The sequence below is a fragment of the Bos taurus genome, chromosome 16 (genome assembly GCF_002263795.3).
Source record: "Bos taurus isolate L1 Dominette 01449 registration number 42190680 breed Hereford chromosome 16, ARS-UCD2.0, whole genome shotgun sequence".
Classification (NCBI taxonomy): Eukaryota; Metazoa; Chordata; class Mammalia; order Artiodactyla; family Bovidae; genus Bos; species Bos taurus.
The window spans coordinates 12,595,747-12,623,738 of NC_037343.1; the positions used below are offsets into that span (position 1 = coordinate 12,595,747).

The 27,992-nt window shown below is 39.8% G+C and overlaps 1 protein-coding gene across 4 annotated transcripts; it reads right to left on the reverse strand.

Annotated features, from left to right (window-relative positions):
- Window positions 1-610: 610 nt before the first annotated feature.
- Window positions 611-27,791, reverse strand: RGS13 (regulator of G protein signaling 13). Of its 4 annotated transcripts, XM_005216766.5 has the most exons (6): window positions 27,638-27,723; window positions 26,324-26,394; window positions 21,634-21,702; window positions 18,342-18,403; window positions 2,796-2,962; window positions 611-1,643 (listed from the first exon to the last, which is right to left on the reverse strand). In XM_005216766.5, exons 3-6 carry the CDS (start codon window positions 21,696-21,698, stop codon window positions 1,458-1,460), a joined length of 480 nt encoding a protein of 159 aa, XP_005216823.1. In that variant the 5' UTR covers window positions 21,699-21,702; window positions 26,324-26,394; window positions 27,638-27,723; the 3' UTR covers window positions 611-1,457. The 4 variants fall into 4 exon arrangements, with proteins under 4 accessions (XP_005216823.1, XP_024831891.1, NP_001073701.1 ...); XM_024976123.2 differs by lacking the exons at window positions 26,324-26,394; window positions 27,638-27,723 and adding an exon at window positions 22,205-22,267; NM_001080232.3 differs by lacking the exons at window positions 18,342-18,403; window positions 21,634-21,702 and having other exon boundaries at window positions 27,638-27,791.
- Window positions 27,792-27,992: the final 201 nt, after the last annotated feature.

The window sequence follows — 27,992 nt, forward strand, 5'->3', positions numbered from 1 at the left end:
GGATGGAGAGGGAGGTGGGCTGTGGGTTCAGGACAGGGGGACACAAGTTCACCCATGGCTGGTTCATTTGTCAAAGTATGGCAAAAACCACCACAATATTGTAAAGTAATTAACCTACAATGAAAATAAATATATTTTAAAAAATAATAAAAAAAGAAATGAGCCCCTAAATATTGATTCTATGTTATAATAATTCTTTGTTTAATGAGAATGATTCAAGTTAATCCTTACCTTCATGTGATACAGCTTAGGTTTATAGGCATTTTATAATAAATGCTTTTGCAATCAAATTCGAGACCTGAGAAATACTTTTCCTACTAAAGCTAAAATTCTCAATAAAAACTTTCCTACAGTTAATTCTTTGGAAAAATGATATTAAATATTTTAAGGAACTTACTCTCTATCAAAAGTAAAGAATGTTTATCCATTCCTATGGCACATTTATCTTGTGCTATGTGCTGAACAAAGCAAGTCAAACAGACATATGAGTTCTTTCTCTAGAATCTCCTGACAGAGTCAGAGAAGCTTCTATAATAGGGCAGATAAAACAGTCTTTTAGCTGGAAAAATAACTTGATCATGTCTTTGAAAAAAATAGCATACTTATAAAGTTTTTAGTTTATATTTGTATTTATTGATTATCAGGATTGTGATGGATTCACATTGTGAGAAAAAAAATCTCAAAATATAGGAACCAAATTTCCTACCCTATAGCAAGATAAGTATAGAAATAAATGAGGAAATTCATACATTTAAATAGCTTAGACTCATTTGGAATTTTTTACATGTGGAAGATATATATGATATAGAAGTAGAGTTATGAACATAATATCAGGAAAATTTAAAAATATCTTTCAAGAACACATCTTTTTATATTGCTCATGATATAATACTATTGATGATACTCTGAGCACCAGGTTTGTCTACTAGTTATTAAAAAAGTTACTATAAGCACTCTGTTCAAAGAATACATTCATGCTAGAGACACAACTCATATAGCTACAATTTTTAAAGAACTGAACTATCTGCATTATGACAGCAAAATCTCATTAATTAAAAAATCCACTTAATTGATTTGTATGGTAAAAAGTTTATCATTTAGTTGATTTGTACAATAAAAACCTTATCATTTAGTTTATTTGTACAGTAAAATCCCTTTTTCATATTTATTTGTTATTTATGTTACGTATGTTATTTATGAAGAAAGACCTTCCTTCTCCATATATATTAAGTGAGCTACATAAGTATGCCATAGATTGTGTTATTCATGTTATAAGAGTTCTGTAGTCTGTCCATTTCAGGATCTGTTTCTAGTTGAGAACCAGAAATCAACTTATGGCTTGATTTCTTATATTTCTTTTCTACTCTATTTCTGATTTTGTTTATTTAGTTTTATATGAGAAGAACAAAACCAACACTTTCTGTATACCATCTTCAATTTAAGCTTTTGAGTGGTGGTCAAGAATTGTTGTTGGCTTGAATAGTCTTCAGAAGTTTCTGGTACATTTCTGACTTCAGAAACCTGGGATAGGAATCCCTTTCCATGTGCATGTACACTATTTTTTGAGCCTCTTCAAAACATGTTTGAGTGGGTTCTTGAATATTTTTGATGATAGCTTCTCTTGTTGAACTGTCAATGTTAATCTGCAAAGTAAAATTACATGTGAAGCATAAGTAGGCATAATTGAAGATGAAAATAGAATGGAAAGGTTTAATTTATTTCCTGCTCTACTTTTCAGTGGACTAGGGTAATTTTGTCTGCACTTTCATTGACATCTTAAAAGACTTGTATGAGATAAGCTCCTTGCTTTTTTAAAAAATAAACATCCAACTCCACATCCCAGATTAAAAAAAAAAAAAAAAAAAACCACACGTACACACAAAACATTAAGCCCATGACCAAGGAAATCTCAGAAACCACTGCTTACTTAGGCGGATGCAAGTGGTTTGTTAGTGGAGTCTGCAAAGAAGGACGTTTATGAGATGGAGTCCTCTTTTAAAGGAAAGGGAAGTTGGTGCTATTTTAAAGTTTACCTTCCTTAAATAGTCATAGATGTTGATTTAACTGAACATCTCCTGAAATGGGAAGAAAGTGAAGAGAAGTAGAAAAATAGGGGAGGGAAGTGGTTATTTCAATAAACCAAGTATTTTCCAGACAAGAGTTTTGAGGAACAAGTCAATTAATGTCGGACTCTCCTGAGAGACTGGAATCTCATAAACCATCTGTCCTCATCCTCATGATCAGAATTTTCACTCCTGGTTCTCTCTCCACCAGGAGGAGTCTCAGTGTATCTATTTCATTGTAACTCTATTTTCTTTCTGCAGTTGTAAGTGATGGGCAGTAGTAACAGTGTGACCCCTCTGCTGGTTTTAAACTAAGCAGAGCAGGAGCCCTGGTGGGGTGGGCCAGACTCTGCCCACTCTGCCTGCCCTACTAGGGAAGTCGCCACTATGGTATGTGTATCTGTAGGTCCTTGTAGCGCAGTCAACTCTTCTTACAAGGACTTCTTTTTATACTTTCCTGAGAATTAAGATAATTTAATGAGGAGAGGCTTTGGAGCCAGACAGGCCTGATTTTGCCTCTTAACTGCTGTGTGATACTGGAGAAGGTATTAATAAATTAACTTTGCAGATTCTTAGGTTTCTTATCTGTAAACTGAGGTTAACAATACCAACTTCATAGCATTATAGGAGGTACTGGGTATAGACTGCTGGCACATATGTGTGGTTGACAGACACTAATGCTTTCCTGGGAGGTGTTGATTTCCAGTTTCTGGCATAGTCAGGTGTGGTTACCTCTCTAGGGGACTGTGGCTGGATGTAAACCTTATAAAGCTTCTTTGCTCTGGAAGTTCTGCTCCACTGTGAGGCCGTTTTCTTATAGGTTTCACATGCCATCCAGAATTTAATATTCTCATCACTGTGCTCTGTTTTTAAGTATGCTGCATAGACCACCGGGCCATCTAGAAGTAGAGGAGAAATTAGTTTATTTTCATGGGTCAAAATCATAAAAAAATCTGAATAATATGTAGTACAATTTAAAACTAATGCCTGAATCAGAGACCCCAAATTATTTAACAATATATTATATATTATATAATGATACACATATACATTCCACATCTCACTTAGTTCTATGCATTGGAAGGGTGTTTTGACAACACCAGTCAGTGGTGGGGTCATTCCTTCATCCCTTTATTCTGTGTAACTCAGGGCAAGATGCCTACTAATGTGGCTGGGATAGGTCACAGGGACCCAGAAACAGAACTTAAATGGGATCAGTGGACAGAGCTCTGATCATGAAACTGAGATGAAAAATGTAAAACCTTGAGACAAACTAGAGAATAAGAGCAAGGTTTAAAGCTAAACAGGCTGGTTAAGATTGAAAAGAAAATATCCAGTCCAAGTAGAAATGATAAAGTGATCAGGCTCTACAGCCTGGGATGTGTCTCATATGCAGTTAAAGCAGGAGAATATGGATAATGAAAAATTGAACTTCATGTTCTTGGTTTAGGGTTCACACCAGAAATGAAGGACTAGTCAATGACTGGAATTCAGATGGGGTGTTGGAAACTGTCCCAGAATCTAGAACAGCACAGTGAGGGTGTGCAGAACAACCATTAAGTGACACTTGATGCCAGAGATGGCCATCCTGTGCTCTGGTCTTTTCTGAAGTGGGAAGATAAGGGCAGACATGTGGGAGGAACATTCTCCATTAAGCCACTATTCTGTGGGTGCTCGTGTTTGAAGAAGAGAGTTAAGTGAGCTTTCACAAATCTAGCACTTTAGTAAGAATCTTTGAGGAGATCAAGTATTGTGAAGATTAAAGATGAACACTCTGAGGAAAACATAAAACATCTTTTGGTGGCTAGGAAGTCTCTTGGCACACCTGAGAAACTGGATTGCTAAATGTAGATAATGGGGTAACTTTCCATTGATAGAAGAAGGCTATCAATGAAGAAGAAACATAGGCTTTTGATGAACAATAACTTAGAATCATTAACTGTTGCAAGAAATAATAGTAATCAGAGGGAGTGGCTATGGTGAGTAAAATCATATTTTCCTAAATCTTCACATGAGACAGTGGATCTAATGAGTTTCCTAGCATAGAAACCAGGCTCCTTGACTCCTGGATTCTACTGCTTGTTAGCACATATACAAAAATGAAGATGACAATTAAGGTATTTTGTGTTCATGAGAAAAACTCAAATGGAGACAGATTTTAATAATGCTTTCTGAGGAAGCTTTAGAGTTCAGGAAAGTTGGTGATCTGCAAGAAATGTGCTACCCTAGGAAGACACAAAATTAGAGCTTAGTTCATTATTATTATGGAAGCAAGTGTAGCCTTCAGAACATTGGGTGGAAGATGGTTCAAAAGAAGCATGTTTGAATTGAGAGGACAGATGAGATGGGGGCAGGGCATATATGAAAATGTAACACAGGAAAGGATATGGGATTCAATATTTCTACCCAGTGGGGAATATACCTTAAACTTAAAACAAGAACGTTATTTTCACAGCAGTTTAAGATGTATCTAACCTCATCACAGGCACAGAAAACTGGGGTCAGAGAATACAGATGTAGCAATTGGCATTCCTGTTAGAGAAAGAGCTGAATGGGCAGGCACATCATGAAACAAAACAAATCAAAATAGAAAACCATTTCTGGCCTAACAAGTAAAGCTGGAAGCCAATAATTTGCAGTATGCATTGAAAGAACTGGAATTCTATTTAAGAAAATAAAAAGCAATTTTTTATACTTTGTACATGGAGAAATTTTGACTGAGTGCTTCATTAGGAACAGAAAACAGGATCCTAAAATAAACAAGTTGTGGAATAGGGGAAAAATGAGCTGCCAGATGAAATCTACAGACCCTGGAATGAGACTTAGCCACCAGGCTGGTTGCATGGGTTGAGTGGATGGAATGGGGTAGGGGGATAATTTGGAAACCAGTATGAGATTCCATGTTATAGTATTCTGAATTTGTGTTTGTCTTTATGTTTAGTTTCATTTTATAGTGAAGAGTTTATTCTAGAACTTGCCTGCATCTGTGTCTTCCTTAACTTCCCTCCTGATTGAGCAGAGGAAGGGTCTTTTGGGGCCAGCCAAGTAGTTCAATCTAATCTAAACTAGTAGTTTACTCTAATCACATGGACCACAGCCTTGTCTAACTCAATGAAACTAAGCCATGCCCGTGGGGCAACCCAAGGCGGGCGGGTCATGGTGGAGAGATCTGACAGAATGTGGTCCACTGGAGAAGGAAATGGCAAACCACTTCGGTATTCTTGCCTTGAGAAGCCCATGAATAGTATGAAAAGGCAAAATGATAGGATACTGCAAGAGGAACTCCCCAGGTTGGTAGGTGCCCAATATGCTACTGGAGATCAGTGGAGAAATAATTCCAGAAAGAATGAAGGGATGGAGCCAAAGCAAAAACAACACCCAGTTGTGGATGTGACTGGTGATAGAATCAAGGTCCGATGCTGTAAAGAGCAATATTGCATAGGAACCTGGAATGTCAGGTCCATGAATCAAGGCAAATTGGAAGTGGTCAAACAAGAGACGGCAAGAGTGAACGTCGACATTCTAGGAATCAGCGAAATGAAATGGACTGGAATGGGTGAATTTAACTCACATGACCATTATATCTACTACTGCAGGCAAGAATCCCTCAGAAGAAATGGAGCAGCCATCATGGTCAACAAAAGAGTCCGAAATGCAGTACTTGGATGCAATCTCAAAAATGACAGAATGATCTCTGTTCGTTTCCAAGGCAAACCATCCAATATCACAGTAATCCAAGTCTATGCCCCAACCAGTAACACTGAAGAAGCTGGAGTTGAACGGTTCTATGAAGACCTACAAGACCTTTTAGAACTAACACCCAAAAAAGATGTCCTTTTCATTATAGGGGACTGGAATACAAAAGTAGGAAGTCAAGAAACACCTGGAGTAACAGGCAAATTTGGCCTTGGAATATGGAATGAAGCAGGGCAAAGACTAATAAAGTTTTGCCAAGAAAATGCACTGGTCATAATAAACACCCTCTTCCAACAACACAAGAGAAGACTCTATACATGGACATCACCAGATGGTCAACACCGAAATCAGATTGATTATATTCTTTGCAGCCAAAGATGGAGAAGCTCTATACAGTCAACAAAAACAAGACCAGGAACTGACTGTGGCTCAGACCATGAACTCCTTATTACCAAATTCAGACTCAAATTGAAGAAAGTAGGGAAAACCACTAGACCATTCAGGTATGACCTAAATCAAATCCCTTATGATTATACAGTGGAAGTGAGAAATAGATTTAAGGGCCTAGATCTGATAGATAGAGTGCCTGATGAACTATGGAATGAGGTTCATGACATCGTACAGGAGACAGGGATCAAGACCATCCCCATGGAAAACAAATGCAAAAAAGCAAAACGGCTGTCTGGGGAGGCCTTACAAATAGCTGTGAAAAGAAGAGAAGCAAAAAGCAAAGGAGAAAAGGAAAGATATAAGCATCTGAATGCAGAGTTCCAAAGAATAGCAAGAAGAGATAAGAAAGCCTTCCTCAGCAATCAATGCAAAGAAATAGAGGAAAACAACAGAATGGGAAAGACTAGAGATCTCTCCAAGAAAATTAGAGATACCAAGGGAACATTTCATGCAAAGATGGGCTCCCTAAAGGATATAAATGGTATGGATCTAACAGAAGCAGAAGATATCAAGAAGAGGTGGCAAGAATACACAGAAGAACTGTACAAAACAGATCTTCATGACCCAGATAATCACGATGATGTGATCACTGACCTAGAGCCAGACATCCTGAAATGTGAAGTCAAGTGGGCCTTAGAAAGCATCACTACAAACAAAGCTAGTGGAGGTGATGGAATTCCAGTTGAGCTATTTCAAATCCTGAGAGATGATGCTGTGAAAGTGCTGCACTCAATATGCCAGCAAATTTGGAAAACTCAGCAGTGGCCACAGGACTGGAAAAGGTCAGTTTTCATTCCAATCCCAAAGAAAGGCAATGCCCAAGAATGCTCAAACTACTGCACAATTGCACTCATCTCACATGCTAGTAAAATAATGCTCAAAATTCTCCAAGCCAGGCTTCAGCAATACGTGAACTGGGAACTTCCTGATGTTCCAGCTGATTTTAGAAAAGGCAGAGGAACCAGAAATTAAATTGCCAACATCTGCTGGATCATGGAAAAAGCAAGAGAGTTCCAGAAAAGCATCTATTTCTGCTTTACTGACTATGCCAAAGCCTTTGACTGTGTGGATCACAATAAACTGTGGAAAATTCTGAAAGAGATGGGAATATCAGACCACCTGACCTGCCTCTTGAGAAATCTGTATGCAGGTCAGGAAGCAACAGTTAGAACTGGACATGGAACAACAGACTGGTTCCAAATAGGAAAAGGAGTTCGTCAAGGCTGTATATTGTCACCCTGCTTATTTAACTTATGCAGAGTACATCATGAGAAATGCTGGGCTGGAAGAAACACAAGCTGGATCAAGATTGCTGGGAGAAATCTCAATAACCTCAGATATGCAGATGATACTACCCTCATGGCAGAAAGTGAAGAGGAACTCAAAAGCCTCTTGATGAAAGTGAAAGTGGAGAGTGAAAAAGTTGGCTTAAAGCTCAACATTCAGAAAACGAAGATCATGGCATCCGGTCCCATCACTTCATGGGAAATAGATGGGGAAACAGTGGAAACAGTGTCACACTTTATTTTTCTGGGCTCCAAAATCGCTACAGATGGTGACTGCAGCCATGAAATTAAAAGACACTTACTCCTTGGAAGGAAAGTTATGACCAACCTAGATAGCATATTCAAAAGCAGAGACATTACTTTGCCAACAAAGGTCCGTCTAGTCAAGGCTATGGTTTCTCTAGTGGTCATGTATGGGTGTGAGAGTTGGACTGTGAAGAAAACTGAGTGCTGGAGAATTGATGCTTTTGAAGTGTGGTGTTGGAGAAGACTCTTGAGAGTCCCTTGGACTGCAAGGAGATCCAACCAGTCCATTCTAAATGAGATCGGCCCTGGGTGTTCTTTAGAAGGAATGATGCTAAAGCTGAAACTCCAGTACTTTGGCCACCTCATGCAAAGAGTTGACTCATTGGAAAAGACTCTGATGCTGGGAGGGATTGGGGGCAGGAGGAGAAGGGGACGACAGAGGATGAGATGGCTGGATGGCATCACTGACTCGATGGACGTGAGTCTGAATGAACTCTGGGAGTTGGTGATGGACAGGGAGGCCTGGCGCGCTGCGATTCTTTGGGTCGCAAAGAGTCAGACACGACTGAGTGACTGAACTGAACTGAACTGAAGTAGTTCAACAGTTTTCAATATTCCCTAGTCCTCTGCTGATGAAGCCATCTCTGTGTTGCCACATGTAATTTTATATAGATATCTAATGTAGTAGAAGGTGATAGTTCTCAACTATCCCTGCCCTTCTTGTAGGAGAATTGTGCTTTCACGTCCCCTTTGTACCAGCCCTACTCACTGAACTTGTGTCAGCGATGCACAGAGCCATGTGCAGGTCAAACAGAAGGCTCGAGGCTCATCAGGCAGTTCCACCATTGCTCCTCTCCCCACTGTGAGCAGGACACATTCTGGGAGAGCTGCTCCTTTAGTCTGAAGGCCAGACCTGCACCAGAGCTACAGTTGACCCCAGTCATTGTGTAGTGTGAACAAGAAAGACATCTTTCTTGTAATAAATTAGGGGGTTTTCGTACCATGTGTTACTGTATCATAACCTAGTGAAAGCTGACTGGGACCACCTGAACTTTCTGATATGATTGATGTGTAGAACAAGTGCTCACATGATGGGTATGTTTTATAGGATTTTGTCTTTCATATGATAATTTTTTATGTTAGGCAAGTTAAGCAGCCTACAATGCATTTGTACAAGAGTTCCAGGAATCCAAGCTATTATTAAAGTCAGAACTGAGATGCTCACTTTAGCATTTCTGTTGACTCTACAACAGGAGGATTACAAGGTGGGAAAGCTTTTTCCAAATCAGGTGATGCAGCTCAGTGTGGCTTGTTCTGGTCCATTCTGAGCGCTCTGCTGCAGAGACCTCGATTCTGCTTGAGCAGACTAATAGGGATAAACAGCAGAACTGCTCATTAAACTGAGAAGATGAAAGAACTACGCTTATGTCACACATAGTGTACACTGTTTTCCTTGAAGAATGAGAGTGGTGTCTTTGGTGCTCCCTAGTGTGTTCTTCATAAATTAGTCACCAAAATTAGTATTTCCACGATGCACAAGGTGACACATGCTGGTATCTTGATGTAAGAAACTAACATGACATTGCTCTTGTCTGGGTCAGAATGGTGGCCCATCTATCCCAGGACCATTTTCTGCAAGGCGGCAAGGCTCATGGCATGCATTAAATCCTAAGAGTGAGCTGTGCAGCTGTCTGCCATCGGAAATGTTTCTAAAGCAATATTGAATCCATTTTATTTTTAATAGAAACCACCAGGGAAAATGAGCTCCATAATTCTACCAGCCTCTGCATGAAGTTTTAAAATAAGTCTGTTTTATTAAAATTCTCTGATTTGACTTCTATGACATTAATCGTTTCTGGTTTTTCTCCTAACTTCTTTTAGCTGTATTATTGTACAGCAAAAGAACTTAAAGTACTATTAAGTGTTTTTTAAATACAGAATTTAACAACTTGATATACTTCCTTTTGCTTTCAGTCTTTTGCTCATGTTTAACTTTCTATCTAAACAGTATTCATTCATTTTCACAGACACACTCTCAAATTACCTTATTGACATTATACAGTGACAGCAATTTTGTATCACTCTTGCAAACACTTTCTCTTTACTCCTTTTTTTCTCCTGTTTACTCTTAAAATTAAAAGACCCTTGCTCCTTAGAAAAAAAGCTATGACCAACCTAGACAACATATTAAAAAGCAGAGGCATTACTTTGCCAACAAAGGTCCATGTAGTCAAAGCTATTGTTTTTGCAGGAGTCATGTATGGATATGAGAGTTGGACCATAAAGAAGGCTGAGTGCTAAAGAATTGATTCTTTTGAATAGTTGGACCATAAAGAAAGCTGAGTGCTGGCGAAATGATGCTTTTGAACTGTGGTGTTGCAGAAGACTCTTGAGAGTCCCTTGGACTGCAGGGAGGTCAAACCAGTCAATCCTAAAGGAAATCAGTCCTGAATATTCATTGGAAGGACTGATGCTGAAGCTGAAACTCCAATACTTTGGCCACCTGATGCAAATAACTGACTCATTGGTTGTCTGAGGAGGCCTTACAAATAGCTGAGAAAAGAGACGCTAAAGGCAAAGGAGAAAAGGAGAGATACATCCATTGAATGCAGAGTTTCAAAGAAAAGCAAGGAGAGATAAGAAAGCCTTCCTCAGTGACTGAATTAAACTGAACTCTTCAAGGTTGTAATGATCCACTGCAGGGACTGCTGCACTATATTATATTTAGCCAAGTTGTCATTGTTGAATGTTTAGATTATTTACCCTTTATATGTTGTAACTTATACTACAATTGAACATTTTGGGTTATAAATCTTTACATCTCTAATTATTTCCTTAGAATTGAAAGAGTAGAATTACTAGATTGATGATATAATATTTTTAGAGATTCCCGATACCTATTATAACATTCTTTCAGAAAGATTTCATTATTTTTCGTTAGTAACAGCAGTGTTGACATGCCCACTCACTCCTTCCATTCCAATCAGATTGTGTAAAACCAGTGACTTGTAATTATTTAAATTTGTATTTTAAAATATTAATGCTTAAGCATGTTTTCTTTCTTCTAGCTGATTTCCTTTCTTTCTGTGAATTTCAAATCTTCTGCCTAGTTTTCCTTTGCATTGTTAGTGTATTCTTGAATTTCTAGATCTTTTTGTATATTAAAGACACCATCTGTTTTATTTATGGCATTATCGTCTGTTTACTTTTATATGTTACTTTTGTTTATGATTTGAGGGGAGTATTTGTAAACTCTCTATCCTTAAAAAGTCTAAGTTCATCCATCCGATCTGCTTTCAGTCTTTTCTGCACTTTTACTAGAGAAAAATCTCTGAATCAAAAATCTGGCCATGACCAGATTATTTATAAGGTTATTTATAGCCTTCAGCCTCTGCCATTGCTCTGATGGTAAGTCCCCACCTCTCCAGCCTCCTCCCATCACCCCTGAACCCCATCCTGATGTGAGCCTTGTTCCTGGCCAGGTAGTGTGTGACCACCATGCTGCTGTGTATGCAGTTCTTTGTGGCGGGCTTTATACCCTGATCTCAGACGCAGGTTCGGTATCTCAGTTTCTGAAAAAAATCTCTCTGAAGCCCCTGTCCCTCCAGTAGGTTAAATAGGTACTTCCTGTCATTTGACAAACAGCACATCATCCACACTTATTTTCATTCTCATTCTATCTCCATCTGTGTCCGGGTCTATTCTGTTTGCTGGGTTACTTCTTACTCTCGCCTCATCTGCCAGCCCCTTGAGAACGAGGACTGCCCTGCCCTCACCTTTGCATGCCCTGTGCCGACCTGCTGCGTCATAGATAGCAGATAAGGAAATATTGGTCCCAATAAGGAAATGTTGGTCCATCCAGGCTTTTGGATCTCTCATGCGTCTGTATTTTAAAGAGACTGTCTATAGGTTTAGGAAAGTAAAGAGACTGCCTCTAATTATTCAGCATCCAGGAAGCACCAAAGACCAGAGGCTTATAGGAGGTACTGTTGCTACTTTTGGTTTATTGAGAGGAAAATAGAAGATGTACTAACTGAACAGCGAGGTCTAGAAGAGGCCAGGTTTTGTTCGATTGTTTTCCCTGCAAGGTGAGCATTTGCATGAGAACTTATAGAAACCTAAAGTGCCAAGCAGGAAGGACTGGGTGTGGCAGCATTGGAAATATGAGCTTGAGGAGGGCGACCATTGGCAACCACAGTGGGTAGCGAAGCAGAGAATAAAGGATGGTGGAGGAAGCTGCCAGTCCCCAGGGAGCAGCACAGATGTGGAGAGCTGAGGGGACACCCTGGAGGGACGATGGTGTCCCTCAGTGACTTGCAGGGTCCACCCTCTGACGTGATGAAGCTTCCCCAGCAGCGTAGGCTTTCACGGCATGGAGCAGCCGCTGTGCCTCCAGCACTACGATAAGCCTGCGCTTTCCACCTGGCATTTCCAAGGCTGTCCGCGGTGGCTGTGACTGCTTAGAAACCGAAGGAAGCATTCAGTACTCTTAAGGATGATTTTGACCAAAATTAAGATTGATGCCATCTTAATTCAGAGTCAGAACACGTGCTGATCTAAAAGTGCTTAACTACGTGTCTCTTCTTGTGTTTGTGCCCCAGTGAATGGAAACAGGCCAAGGAAAAATATACAACGTGCTTTCTCACTTGAAATCATCACTGAAAATTTTTAAATGGGCACTCAGTATCACCCTGAGTGATAGTCATGCTGCTATCTTCCGCTAATATTGTGCCTTTCCAAACTCTCAAGAAACAATTTTCTACCCTTTTAAACTGATGCTTTTGAATTGTGGTATTGGAGAAGACTCTTGAGAGTCCCTTGACTGCGAGGAGATCCAGCCAGTCCATCCTAAAGGAAATCAGTCCTGAATATTCATTGGAAGGACTGATGCTGAAGCTGAAATTCCAATACTTTGGCCACCTGATGCAAAGAACTGACTTATTGGAAAAGACCCTGATGCTGTGTAAGATTGAAGGCAGGAGGAGAAGGGGACGACAGAGGATGAGATGGTTGGATGGCATCACCAACTCTATGGACATGAGTTTGAGGAAGCTCCAGGAGTTGGTGATGGACAGGGAAGCCTGGCGTGCTGCAGTCCATGGGGTCTCAAAGAGTCGGACACGACTGAGCAACTGAACTGAACTGGCCCTTTTAAAATGCCAAATCATCCTCTCCTCAGTTTGCTGCCTCAGACTTAGCTGAGGACACACGTTTAATCAGGCGGAGGTTCCCTTATCTTCTCTCCAGCAAATCAACCAAGCCCCCTCCACTGTACCTGCCCTTTCTAACTCTCTTCCTGAGGGGAAGGATCCCAGCTCCTTTTTGGGTTGGCCAAACAATTCTTTTGTAGCTCCGACCTAATTCTGCTTTCTCGGTTACCTTGTGGTTCTCCTTTGCTCTTACAGTGGCGCCCCCCTCTGTTCTATGCCATCAGTTTCTTCCTCACTAACGGTTGCTGTCATGTGCAAATGTGCTGCTCTATTTTCCAAGTAAAACCAGTAATAACCCCCAGACTCCTCTAGTCAGGGCACCATTGATCTCCATGTTGCCACTCCCCATGGTCACCCCCTCTGCCTCTTCCCTGACCCCCCTGCAGCCTTAGCCAGTGCACACCCCCAGAAGTGCTCTTTTCTTTGCCTCCAGTGAAAATAAGCCGTTCTGGTCATCCTTCACTCGCCTGACCCTCCTTTCTACCTCCTTCACAAACTCCTCCTCATCTCTGGATTTGGAAATATTCCTGTGCACCTAAGCCCCTTGTCTGGATCTCTGCTGACCTCTCTGAACTCTCCCTCTAAGTGATCTCTTGGCCCTGTGGCTTTGATTAACATCTATATGCTAATGATTCCTAGATTTGTCTTCCCCACTGAATTCCAGTCCTAGTTGGTTTATTGAAATAGCCCTCTAACTAGTCTCTCAGCTTCTTTTTTTCAGTGGGTACTTTTATTAACTTTTTAATGGACTTGTTATATTACTGTCAGGGATAAAACATAATGATTTGATATTTTTATAGATTGTACTCTGTATAAAGTTATCATAAAATATTGGTAATATCCCCTGTGTTGTACATTGCATCCTTGTATCTTATGTATTTTATACCTAGAAGTTTGTACCTCTTAATACCCTTTCCTCCCTTACCTACCCACCCCCCACCAAAGGGTACTTGTAAAAGTACATTAATGCTCATTACTCTGCTGTTTAAGGTTGTTCATGTGGCCTGTAAGGCCTTGTGCTCCTGTCCTACTAAATTTCTTTTGGTTGATTGAAGATGCTAACCTCACTCATATTTCAGGGCCTGTCTTCTGCTTGGGTTTCTCTGACCCCAGTGCTACTGGCCACTCCTCGTCATTCAGTTCTGAGCTCAAAACTTTACACTGTCCTACAGTTTGTCTCTGGGAGAAGGCAATGGCACCCCACTCCAGTACTCTTGCCTGGAAAATCCCATGGACAGAGGGGCCTGGTGGCCTGCAGTCCATGGGGTCGCTAGGAGTCAGACACGACTGAGCGACTTCACTTTATTTTTTCACTTTCATGCATTGGAGAAGGAAATGGCAACCCACTCCAGTGTTCTTGCCTGGAGAATCCCAGGGACGGGGGAGCCTGGTGGGCTGCTGTCTATGGGGTCGCACAGAGTCGAACACGACTGAAGTGACTTAGCAGCAGCAGCAGCACAGTTTGTCTCTAATCATGTCATTGAATTTCCTTCTTACTCCTGCCTTTCTTTGTCGTACAGCCTGGCTTATTCTCTTCAAAGCACTTAACTGCTTTCTGGAATTAATTGATCTATTGCGTGGCTTGCCTGTTTGTCTCTCTCCTCCCTCTAGAGGGTGCACGTGAGCTGAGCACAGTGACCCTCTGGGCCTCTCACTGCACTGTCTGGTGCTTGAAAGGGAGCCCAGCACACGGAAGGATTTAATGACTCACCCAAGGGCATTAATTGCCGTTTTAAACTTATTTTTATTTATGTTTACTCGAACACAAATAAACCTCTATCCTCACCTTTTGAGATTTGGTCGGTAAATATATGTATGAGCCTTCTGCACTCTTTAACATTTTAATCAAAATAATAATAAAAACTTTGGTTAAGCAAAGTTTTGATTTTAATTCTTTTTCAGTCTTGACCTTCCAGTTTGTAGAGCCCTCAGGTTTTAGGTGACCATTGGCCCTCTGCTCTTTTCTAGTTCTACTGGATTTAGCCTTCAGAAGTACCCACAGGGTTGTCTTTCTACTTTACATCTTAGTGATGCCTCTCACTCTGGTAATAGTTTGGGGTGCAATGACATGTTTTAGGTCAGCTTCACTCAAGGAAAATCTTTGATAATACTCAGGTGTTTTTATGGGGCAGTGAGTAAATAGCTCAGACAAATTATTTCCTGATCCATTCAAAAAGTTACTACTTTTATGCCATTTGAAAATAATTTTTTTTTTTCATAAAATCGTTGATGTTTGGAAACTTGGACTTTCTATCATCTTTTGAAAGGTACTTTCTTATTTAATTCATTGTGAAGATTTTTTAATGAGACCAATTTTCACAGCAAATCCTGAGGAATCCTATACCTTCATTGAAAGAAGCACTCATTAGTCTTTACTTCTTCTAAAACTGTTCCCTATCTTTAACACACTTAGAGTCAGAACTCTTTATCAAATTACAAAAATTTGAGTCATTTAAGCCTCAGCTCAAAATTTGCCCCTTGAGAGAAACTTTTCCCTGTGGATTTCTGAACTACATGTTCTTAGAAACTGTCTTTTAATCTATATGGAGGCATCTACATGTCTTAGCTAGAGGAAGCATTTTACTCCTGTCCTTGGTTAATGTAAACACACTCTATTCTCTGGCACATTTAATGTTTATATTCTTAGTTTTATGTTTCTGATTGCATGTCTCAGAAAATGATTTGTTTTATCCGCCTTTAATTGTGTGATTGTTGAATTTCTACATGAGTTTCACAGTAATTCAACTTCTGGTAAGATTCCTACCCCGTTTTGGTGATTTCTGTAAAGAGCAGTATGCTGTCTCCCTCTGCTCATCTTGTCTTTAGACTTAGTCTCATAATGCTAGATCTCGAAATTGCCAAGTCTAGCCAAGATCCCACTTGAAATTTTTTTCCAAGTAATTAACTTCATTTACTTTGTTTATAAGGCTGAGAAGACTGGCACATACATAATATGGTTTGGTGTTTTGATCTTTTCTTAGTAGCGTTTGCCTCGTATTTATTCATTAAACATTTATTGCATGCCCATTAGGTACAAAGCACGCTTTGAGCCTCTGGGAGGAAAGATGAAAGGTGAATGAGAAGTGATCTGTGCTCTTAGGAATTTATAATCTAGTGAGAAAGGGGATATGGGAAAAAACCCAATACACAAAACAGCTATAATTAGAAGCAAAGTAAATAATGATATTAACTAATAGAAGAGAGAAAAAAATATATTTCCAAGAGCTTTCCAAGAAGAGAGGGTGGCAGTTGAATGTTTCCTTTAAGGGTGGGCAGAGTAGATAAGGAGCCAGAGAAGACTTAGTGCAGAGCTGGACCAAGGAGTCATGGATGTAGAAGGTGAAACAGTCATCACATGGGCAGAAGAGCATGTATGTTAAGGGACAGAGCTGGAGGTCCGTGTTAGCAAGAGCACTGGGGTAAGGTACAGAGCTGAACCAAGTTGGAGATTTTGGACTTCTGAGTAGGCAGCGGAGAAAAAGGAATGGTATTCAAAACAAGCACTTTTTTACTAAGAAAAGTAACTCTCAATCACTGTGTGCCTCATCTGTATCAGGCACTGAGCGAGGGGGTGTATATCTAATCTGCGCAGCAATGCTGAAGGGAGAGATGACATCAGACCATTCTACAGATGAAGAATAATAAACTCCAGGAGGGAAATTAATCTTGGCAATGTTGCACAATGTGGATTGCTGGTGGTTGGGACTGAACTCCAAATTATTAACAGAGGATTAGTCAGTGTAGTCAACTGAACTTACACCTTTGTCTCTTCCTCCTATACCAGTGTCCTAAAATTGACCAGAAAGAGTATCTTAAAATCGGCAATCATGCTGGCAAACTGGATCACAGACTGTGAGGTCCCCCTGAAAAGTGAGAGGCGAAGGTGATGGCATCAGAGAAAGAGGTGTGGGCTTCCCTGCTCACCAGGAAGGGCTGCTGCATCAGGTGGGCTCGGGGTGACAGAGCCGGGGCCGTGGCTGTGAGAGCCAGGGCAGCTGGCCGAGGGTCCAGGAGGCGGGGCAGGCCTCCGCGCCTGCGCCGTGGCCCTGCAGGCCGGGCAGCAACAGCAGTCTCCAGACCAGGTGGGGCCCTGGAGTCAGAAGAGCATGGCGAGCCCCTGGGGACAGGAAGTACCCTGCCCAGAATAACTGCAGCGCGCCAGGCTCCTCTGCCCATGGGCTTTCCCTGGCAAGAATACTGGAGTGGGTTTGCATTTCCTACTCCAAGGGATGATCCCGACTCAGGGATTGAACCTGGGTCTCTTGTGTCTCCTGCACTGGTGGCAGGCGGATTCTTTACTACAAGCACCACGTGGAAAGCCCAAATTGGAAGCACAGCCAACTCCACTTCCGCAGTCAATAGGTGTGAACAGATTCAACAGTCACAGAGAGGCTAACAGGGACTCTCAAGTAAAAAGAGATATTAATCATTAGCAGACATTTGAGGGGAACAAATGGCATTTTGAAAAAATTGCCAAGTTCAGCAAACAAAGGAATTTTCTTTGCATTTCCCCTAATTGTTTTTGTACCTGTCTTCTGTGTTTATCATTTCCTCTGTGTGTGTGTGTGTGTCTGTGTGTGTATGTGATCAGTCACTCAGTTGTGTCCGACTCTTTGCAACCCCATGGTCAGTAGCCCACCAGGCTCCCCTGTCTATGGAATTTTCCAGGGAAGAATATTGGAGTGGGTTGCCATTTCCTTCTCCAGGGGACCTTCCTGACCCAGGGATCAAACCCACATCTCCTGCGTTGGCAGGTGGATTCTATACCACTGCACCATCTAAGAAGGCCCTTATCATTCCTTGTAGCCTCCCAACTTTCCAACCAAATGCAGTTGACTGCTCCTTCACTTTCCTGTGTTGAGCCTCTGACTTTATCTTTCTCACATCCACTGCTATCATCTTCCATTTATGCCATCTGAATGCTGACACATATAACTAAATATGGACTTATATAAAGTCCCACTTCAGTCAGACACTGATAAAGTTAGAAGTAAACTTTGAGGAGTTTTAGAACATCAAAACTCAAATTTATTCTACTTCTCAAGACACTGAGAACAGCAAATTGTCAGGTTTTTTTGTTTTTAATTATAACTTTAGAAAGCTGCAGTAAGGTAGTATATTTCAGTATGTGTTACTATTTAAGCATATTTCCATGGGATTTTACACATATACCCGTGAAGAATAAACATTCACAGTGACTAATCTTGCTTTAATTAACACCAAAGAAAGTAATAGTGGTTGACACGACAAACTGTTTTCAGGTTTCTAGTTTTAACTGGCCATTGCCATTTAGAAGGATGTGAGAAGAGCAGCACATGCATCAAGTGCCTCCTTTCCTCCAAGCATAAAACTAACTAGTTATTAACAAATGACATATACATGATACTCACATTTTGTAGCCATCAGTGTTTCAAAAGACTGGGCCCACTGTAATACCTCTTCCAGAGTCAGGCTTTGAAAAGAAACAAAAGGTTCTCATTGCACTAAAATATTCTCAAGCGGTTTTTTTTTTTTTTTGTAAGTAGAAATACGCTATCTTGAAAATAATGTCACAATATAGTTGTACTCTCTTTTTCTATAGTTTTGGATGGAAATTTGTTTCCTCAGTGATCTTTTACATTTTATTTTTACTAAGTGGTTAGAATGATAAAAATATAAAAGTAGAATAAACTTGAAAATCTGATGAGATGTTTTAAGATGAATTTTAAAAAGATGAAGAATCAGTGTTCTACAGTCTACAGTCTGTGTACCCCAAATTGCTATTGTTAAAGTTGTGATGTATTTCTTTTTAGTATTTTGGTTGTAGGCATGTTTGTGTGCTTTTAACCAAGAAGTAAATCATTCTGAGCATGTGTGTATGTGTGTTTGTGTGTGTGTATGTGTCTGTGTGCATGCTTTATGTGTGTGTGGGTATATATATACATGTACACATACATATGTATATATACACACACACCCTTTTAATCAGCCTTTTCTGTCTTCACAATTGTCTTAATAACCATTTATAGTGTTATAATTTATAACTGTAAATTTATAATCACTGATAGTCACTATCCTTTACAGTGCCATGCAAGGGGGCATGCCATAGTGTATGTAATTATTCTCAATGAGTGTTTTGATAATTTCTAATTTTTTACCAATAAAACCAAATATGCCCCAGCTGTCATTGAGGCTTGCCATGCCTGCGGGTAAGGTAATTCCTTGTGAGATTTACAGGAGTAGAACTAATGCTTTAAAAAGGATGGTCGGTCTTATGCTGCGGCCACCAGCCATGTGTTTGCCCACATGTTTACTAGAATCTTAGAGTTTATCCACAAAACCTATTGGCCTGCATTCATGTGATAAGGTTAGTAACTCTGTATTTACTATGGATAAATATTTCTTGGTTGGTTATTTGATTTTTTTTTTTTTTTTACATATTGAGGGTTTTAGTTTTTATTAATCTGAATGATATGTCAAGTTACATTTGATCCAAACAATATGAGAGAAGCTATTTACGGTTTTGAAAATATCCGTGGAAGATACTGGCTTCAAGACTTCATTTCTGTTCATTTTAGTGGGCTTTTTGAGGTGAACTGGTGACTGTTCTTACCTGTGAGTCATTTTATTTCCCCCCTTTAAAATACTCAATGCATAAATTGCCATTCAGTTTATGATACAGTCTTAATTTTCCTTGTTGTAATGACTGCATCTAATCAAAGGCCACTGCAGATACCAGCAAGGACTGCCCATCGGCTGTTACCTGGTATAGTTAGCTCAGTACTCAGTGTTGACGAGACAGCCATCAGCATTAGCAGGTACTTAACACAATGAAGGCAGATTAAAGAGGCTAAAAAAGTAATCTGGGACGTGGAAAATGCTGGGAGTCCTAAAATGGTCCAATATCCTTTGTTTTCTGAGCCTTCAGATGACGTTTGCTAGTTCTAGACGGGCTGTTTGCATCATTGCTGAGGCTTAACAGTACACTGCCGTGGATATCACTTTCAACAAACATTTCCATGAAATGGTGTCTGACTCATTGTTCTCTTCTCTTATTAGAACTCTAAAAACAGAAGCCTAAAATAACCTTTTCAATCCAGTGAGATGAAAAGCGTTTGGCAAGGTGTAAAGCAGACCTAATCATCATGTAGGAAAGAAGAAGACCTTCATGATGGGAGGAGAGGCCGTTGCTGTCTTGGAGTAGCTCAGAGTTTGGTGTTGGTGATCGTTGGCAAGGGAATTCCTGTGCCTCTAAGGGGCATAAGATTTATGGAGATACATCATGATTAGGGTGATTATGGTTAGGGGTAAAGTTGTGAAGCTAAATTTGGTTTTGGTTTAATCCCAGTTTTGCTTGTGGTTTTTCCTATTTCATGCTTTCCCATGGCTACCATTTTCCCTTATCAGAGTAATCCTAATCAGATTTGTTCCCTCTACCGAATTCTCTGATAACATGATCCACTTCTGTGCTCCCTCCTTCTTCTGGGTAGAGAGAGAGCAGGTACCAAACAGATGCGGGAACATCTGAGCCGCTGCAACATTGTGCAGAGAGGAATGAGGAGTGTTTGGAGTCTGACAGTCCTTGGTTCTAATTCCTATGCTGGACTCAATAGCTATTAGTCTAAATTGAAATTTACAAGCTTCAGTTTTATTATCTACAAAGTTATCATGAAAATTAAGTCAGGTCAAGAATGTAAAGCATTTATCAAGTAACCGTTATGTCCTGGTTTGTGAGGAACATGAATTCTCTTTCCTTGGCCTTCGCCTTCCTGGAGGATGGTTTCCAGGGCAGGTAGAAGGAAGCCAAGCACTGATGGTGATGCTCTATGAAAATTATCAGCAGAAGCAAAGGAAGCTGTCCCCAAACCAGCCTTCTCCTCTTTCTTCTCACACAGGTCTGTGCAGTTCAGCAGCGTCAGCTGGTCAGTTGAAATGCTGAGCTTTGGGTCTTCCCACTTCTCCCACCCACCACCAGAGACTCTCCATTCCCCATAAATGTGGTAGTTGGTCAGCATCTTTGGATGTCTGGGCACTTCAGGGCGGGAGCCTGCACTCCAGGATCTCCAATGGTAACGGGGATGGCGACGTGTGTCCACAGCTGAGTCTCCATGCAGACGGTCGGGCTCCCTGGCTAACCCCACAGGGATCCTCCACCTGGGGGTTCTTTGAGGTGAGCAAATCCACACAAATGGTTTGTTACCCTCCTCAGGCATTACACTTTCCACTTTAGTATAGCCACTGCCCCATCCAAACAGCTGCGTTTTGAGTTATGACAAAGTGTAGAAGAGACCTGGACACTTGATGAGCATTTGGTTATCCCTCCAGTCTCACCTTTTCCAACCAGGGATAAGGTCTGGCACTTTGTAGATAAAGGACTTGAACTATGTAAATATTTTGGATCAAAGAATCTCATCTTAACATGTAAAGTTTTAGCTATATAGGACTTAAAAAAAATCTAAGAATATTTGTTCATAATAGACACTCTAAAAACATTAACTTGCTGAATTCTCAAGTGTAAACTATGAATAATGAAAATGGAACTTTAGTGTAATACATGATTACCCTTCTGGTGGAATTACTCATGTATAAATGCAAATTTTACTTTCTGAGCAAAATGTATTGACAGAAGTTGAATAAACATACACCTACTTATCATGTGAAAAATATGCATTAAAATGGTAATAGAATTTACATGTGACTTACTTTGAAGGGGGTCTCTTAGATTCATCTCTGCACATCTTACAAATCCAACAATTCCGCCTGCTCATTTTTCTAGAGAAATACAGCATTTACTTAGTATAATTTAGTCATTTAAAATTACTATATGTTAGAGTCTATTTCTAGAGAGCACAGAAAGTTTAATCATAAAATATAAGGCTGGGCTCTTGAAGTTAATGGAGCACAACTACTGTGGGAATGAGAAGGAGGGACGAGAACAAAATGACTCATAAATATGTCATAAATAATTTTGAAAATATAGGAATATACGCACTTTGAGTTGTGACTTTAGAAGCCATCTGGCCCACCTATTCTCTAATAGCATCTTTACAAAAAATACAGCTCTTCCAAAAAAATCTTTCCACGTAGGGCCTCCCAACAATGAATTCACCAACTTCCAAGTCTTCTCATGTCAAGTAATTCATTTTTATAGGAAGATCTCTCAATATATGGAACAAGAGCTGGCCTCTTTGTAGTTAACCAAATAAAACATTGTAAATAGCCAAGTAAAAAGTGAGATTTTTTAAGGGCAAATTCTGAGTGGAGTGTCGCTTACCTGACTTTCCCCACTCCGGTCAGTGTAACTTTGACTTTAAAATTCAGGTAGAGTTTAGTCAGCCCAGGCTTTATCTGACAATGTATTGCATAGAAAGTTTTTAATTCTGGATTTTGAGGAAAAAACTCAAACACTTGTTAATAATTAAATCTACACTTTATAATGAGGGCTGGAAATATTTTGCTAAATATATATTCACACTTAACTACAATGAGTTATCAAGAACAAACAGTTTTATATCAGTCTTTATTGACTCATGGGAATCCTCTGTTGAACACTTGTGATATGTCAAGTTCTGGCTGCCAGGGGTCTACATAGATCCTGTCTTTCCTCTTCCCATCCTCACTCACAGGCAGTGAAAATTTATGCGGTGGGGACTCTGGGACAGAAAGTACAGGGCCCATGAGTACACATGGGAGCAGAACCTAACCAGACCTGGAGGTGGTGCGAGAAGGCACTGAGGTGAAGTGGAACCTAGGGGATGAGCAGGGACTGCTGAGTGAAGGAGAGATGCAGCTTGGATCCAGGTCAGGAGGCAGTGGGTCAAATCCTCGCTGAGGAAATGAAAGGATGTGGTCACTGTGTGAGTCCACAGTGTGGCAGGGAGAGAGCTCAAAGAGGTTCTGAAGTGTTCACTGCAGTAGGAGTGTGGTAGGAGATGAAGTTATTAGGGAGGGAGAAGCCAAGCACCGTAGGCCTTCCATACCATCAGTTTCATAGTAAGAAGCTGGAAGTCAGTGAAAGTTTGAAAATATGGAATAGGCGTGTTAACATTTGAAATTGGTTTTGTGAAAGAATGGATTGTAGGCTGGCCAGGGTGGAACTGGGGACACCGGTTAGGAGGTGACCGCAAGAGTCCAGGGGAGGGACAGTACAGGCTTAGATGAGGAAGGTGGCCTCAGAAATAGTGGGAAGGGATACATCAACATGTTATGGTAATTCCTCCTCCCAAACATGTTGATGTATTGGCTCTTCCTGGTGGGAGAAAGAAAGGAAAAAAGGTCAGGTAAGAGATTCAACCTCAAAGTAAACATGGGCAGTTTTCAAAGAACACATAGGAGAAGCCAAAAGTAAAGGGGAGATGGTCCAGGAGACAGTGTAACCTGAGAAAAGCAGGTGGCTCCAGACAGATGAATGAACACACATATTTCAGAAGGAGACTGATAAAGAGAGGCTTACAGGAGGAAAATCAGAATAATAAAGTGTCACAGAAACCAAGGTATGAACTATCAAAAGGGAAAAATGGCTAACTCTTAGAGATAGATGGGTAGAAATTCAGAGAACAAAGGACTGAAACTGTGCATCAGAAGCAAGAAGGTCATCTATAACCCCAGTGAGTGTGGTTTCAGTGGAGTGGCAAGGGCAGGAAGAAGGAAGAAAATAAGAGGAAATGGAGACCTGGACACACAGGCCTGCTTATATAGACTATTTGCACTTTCTTTCCCTCCTTCTTTCCTTCCTTCCTTCTAAGAGCTGTAGATAGAAAGGCATACTGGAGATGGAGAGGCAGGGCTACGCTGTGTGGCCATCCTGACCCGCACATCTCTGGGGACATCATTCACAAAGGCAACACTGGGAGTGGTTCAGCCTGAGGCTGGCCGAAGATGAAGCCATAGGAGAAAGAAAATCAGTAGAATTTCAGGTTTCTGGAAAATGAGGAGGAGGAGGAGGGATTCAGAATGGGGGAGCCTGGACTTTGAGACGTCTTGATGGAAGCACAGGAGGAAGTTACTCTCTCCTTGTAACTGGGAGGGGTGGGGAAAGCAGGAGCAAATCTAAGAGTATTTGCAGGTTTGGGTGAGAGCTTGTGGATGCTGTGATCTGATGGACTCCACTATCTGTATGAGTTTCTGCTGTGAGGGGGACCAAGGGACAGATTGTTAAATATCTCTGTAGGTTGGGACAAAATTAGGACTCTTGAGTGCAAATATAGATACATGCAAATTAAAGCAAAGGGAGAATTTATTATAGGGATGTGTTTGCTCATGCAGGTAGATTCTGGATGGCCTTCAGTGCTGGGCTCTACTCTGTTGGTAGGAATAACTCACTGAGGACTTTAAATAATAGTGTGATGAAAATAAGTCTTTTTCTAGAAGAACAAATCTGACTGAAGATGATTAACACTGAAATAATGGAGGCTGAGAAAACATTGCAGTGACTGGCTGTACTTAACTGATCCTGTGTGTAAATCAGACAGACCCTCAACTATGTTCATGTTGTCCAGGTTTCAAGATTCTCCATCTCTGCCATGGCCTCTAAGACACAGATTCCCCGATGACTCTCTGCCTGTCTTGTAAGTGGGAGGATGGTGGAGGACTTCTTTCCTTCGTATGCCTTTCCTGTCAGTGTTGCGGGTCATCTCTGCCTTCCACTGGCCTGGACTTATGCTCCCAGCTCTACTTTACTCAGAGTTTTTATACCTCATTGTCGCCTTGCTTGATCTACTGGCTCTACGTGCATACATTGGTGACCTGTGTTTCTAAAGTTCATGTCTGTTGATAAGTCATCCTATTTTAAAAATTTCATGGATCTGTTTGACAAAAGCAAGGCAGTTCTAGTGTGCAACACCCACAAGGACAGAAGCACAGCAAAGGTTAATTTCCAGGTGCACTGGCGTTTAGGGGGCTCCTGCAGCTCCTGAGAGGTGGCAGGGTGTATTAAAGTAATCCTGGGCTCTGAAGCCAGACATACATGTGCTTGAGTTCAGGCTCTTACTACCTGTGTGAACTTAGGTGTATTAACTAAACTCTCAGTTGCCTAATTTCCTTTTCTCTAAAATGGAACTGCAAATATTAGAAAAAAAAGCACGTGTGCATAATCTTTCTGTTCCAGTTAATCTGACTGATCCTCCTTCGGCTTCTTATACCCTGCCCCTCAGAAAGTATTTCCTAAGTCTTCTGCATGCGCAGGAGGCATGCATTATCAGACTGCCTTCCTTCCTCTTTGTAAAGTTCAGCTCAGACTTCCTAAATTGTTCTAGTTAATCTTATTCGTGTTTCAGGGTGTCAGCATACATTCCCTGTAATCCTCCTTTGTAAATATTTAGTGACAGAGTTATGTAGAAGATGTATTTTACATAGAAAAATTCGATCACTAAAGCTGTGTTTGGTGACATTTTCTGGTTTTCTAGTCTAAGAGATGGAACTTGTTGGTTACTGTCCTGGTGCCTGGAATCACACTGTTCATCTTGTAAGATGCCTGGGACTGCATGTCCCTTGCATGCCTATGTTCCCCCTTTCCATTGCTGCTGGATTCAGTGTCAATATGCACCTCCACTTTGCTGGAGCATCACAGAACACTCCCCATGTCCTTGTGATGCCTTTGACGTTGAAACCAAGAGATAGATGCACAGATATTTAACCCAGATTCTAGTACTAGAACAGAGTGAACTTCTGAGTTTATTACTCCTTCCAACCAACACTACTAAAATTATAGTAAAGGAATGTATAAGGCTTAAACATGAAGGGAAAGGGAGATTAAACAAGGATACAGAAAACAAAGTATTTCAAACAAATTCTGGAAGATGGAGTGCAGGTAAACTTTAGAAATTATAATTCTCATACCTTTTTCTAAAAGGAGAATAGAAAAGGCAGACTTTGGAACTTCATCTGACAAAACGAAGAAAATACAATTCACAGTGTGAGGACAAAGAACTTCCAAAATAACTAGTGGTTTTAAAGAGAAATGTCTGCAGTCCTGTGTTCAACAATATCTATCATTAAGTAGCGCATCCACGTTTAGAGTTACCAATACATAGAGTGACAGAGTGAAACACTTTCCTATTTACAATTGCAAACTTTTAAGAAATATTTTTGTTCCCCAAAGGAGTAAATTCTAAAGAAAATTTAAAGTATAGTTCTCGACAGTTAGAATTTGATTAAAATATCCTGTTGATAAATCATATTTGTCTTGCTTATAGTTAAATCCAATTAAGAACATTTTTGGTGAAATTAGACCCCTTTAAATCAGAGCACACATGGTCATTTACTGGTAAAAATAGAAATGAGCCTCAACTATTCCCTAGAACTACAATTCTATTTTGACAAGAAAAAGAGTTTCCTGTGAAAGAGTGACTTAAACTGAGAAGGTATAGAATTGATTTAAATTGGAGAAACTCACCAAGCTTCACATCAACAATAATCATTTTTTTCTCATACTGGTGGTAAGATATGTGGAAAAATTCCATTGACCTAAAGATAAAATAATAATAAAAACAAACAAAAAATTATCACGTGCTTTATGGAGAACACATATTTGGCAAAGATTTCTATAAATACCCTGCCTTACATTTTAAGCAAATATTTTTTCCACTTTGTAACTTCTGGATTATGATTATCCCCATTTTTAATTTATTAACTCTTTATTTAGGTTTTTTTTTTTTTAGTTTCATGCATTGATATTATAAAAATTCCTATACTTTTAATTTGTGTTTTCCATTGCTTTATTAAAAATTTTTTTCTTACTTAATATTGTGTGTTAATTTACCTATTATTTAATATCCTCTACGTAAAACTAGTATGCCCTTTTACTATCTAAGCCTAGAATATTTAGAACAAGTTTAGGTTTCCATTTGATTTTGACTTCAACTTCTTTCCTGATTATTTTAAAGAAAGACAATTTTTTTATCTGTGAGATTGAATTTGTAGACTGGTTTTAAATGCATTATTATTAATAGAGTCAGATATATAATATAGCCAGGAATAGATTCAACTTCCTCTAATATTTAAATGGAATTTCTCAAACTAATAGGAAAATAAATACATTTTCTTAAAGGGAGGCTTTAACATATTTAAAAACATTTTTATTATCCTGATAGTCTTTCTGTTCATAAGTTGTGTTGGCATTTAAATGCATTTATTTTACAGTGTAACATGTCATATAAGATTTAGAAAAAATTTTATCTTAGTGAGATTTTGTTTGTAAAAAAATTTTGCACACAAAATTATTGCCTTTAAAAAAAAAAGTAATATGTGTAGTTGTGCTTAGGCATAACATTAAAGAATGAAGAAATTTCATAAAATCAAGTTAATGCTTCATAGAAACTAACAAGCTACACCTGAAATCAGTACAGCTTATTATGTGATGGAACTAATCATTTAGTAATGCATGATTTTTGAAACAAACAATTTTGAAATACCTGACTTTATATTCTTATCTAAACATATACACACAATCACTCAAAAAACACATAAAATTAAAGACCATACTCTAAAACTGTAATATTTCCTTTGTTGCTTGTTAGAAGCTTCACTTATACACATGTCACTTTAAGTTTTAAGTATTCAAAACCTAGGCCACGCAACTGTGTGTTTACTAGTTTGTTTTTGTAGAAGGAAACTGCTAACACTTCTGCTGTTGAAATAAACATCCAGCAGTCATTTATATCAAGCAAACATCATTGTATTCAACTATTTTACAGAATCTCATACTTACAAATATATGCTGTAGAGGAGTCCACCATGCTAAATTTTAGTTCCTCCCTGTATGATCCTTTTGAAATCAGGTTCTGAAATTCCCTGAAACACCCAGTGTTTTTGCTGGCATAAAAGAACTTTACTCTCCCTGTAATTACCTTCGACGGCACTCTGGCCTCTGTACTGAATGTTCTGTTTTTACATACATATCTATGCAAAGAGAGGTTTTGTCGTCTATGGAAATTAGTGCTGTGGGGTGCGATGCATTGCTGATAAAGAGGTTCTATCTAACATTGTCAGCCCATCTGAAATGATCAGATGATTGGAAGCCGTAGCTCCATGAAATCTTCAGTGTAGTAGTCAACTTTTTTCCC

What these genes read in the sequence shown, in the direction of transcription:
- RGS13 (XM_059875300.1), bottom strand. Translation starts at nt 21,719, where the DNA reads ATGCTGTATTTCTCTAGAAAAATGAGCAGGCGGAATTGTTGGATTTGT. An exon ending in TCTAAGAGACCCCCTTCAAA is followed by an intron (nt 18,404 to 21,633) that starts GTAAGTCACATG and finishes TTCTTTTCAAAG; the next exon opens with CCTGACTCTGGAAGAGGTAT. An exon ending in AGCCACAGTCCCCTAGAGAG is followed by an intron (nt 1,644 to 2,795) that starts GTAACCACACCT and finishes TTTACTTTGCAG; the next exon opens with ATTAACATTGACAGTTCAAC.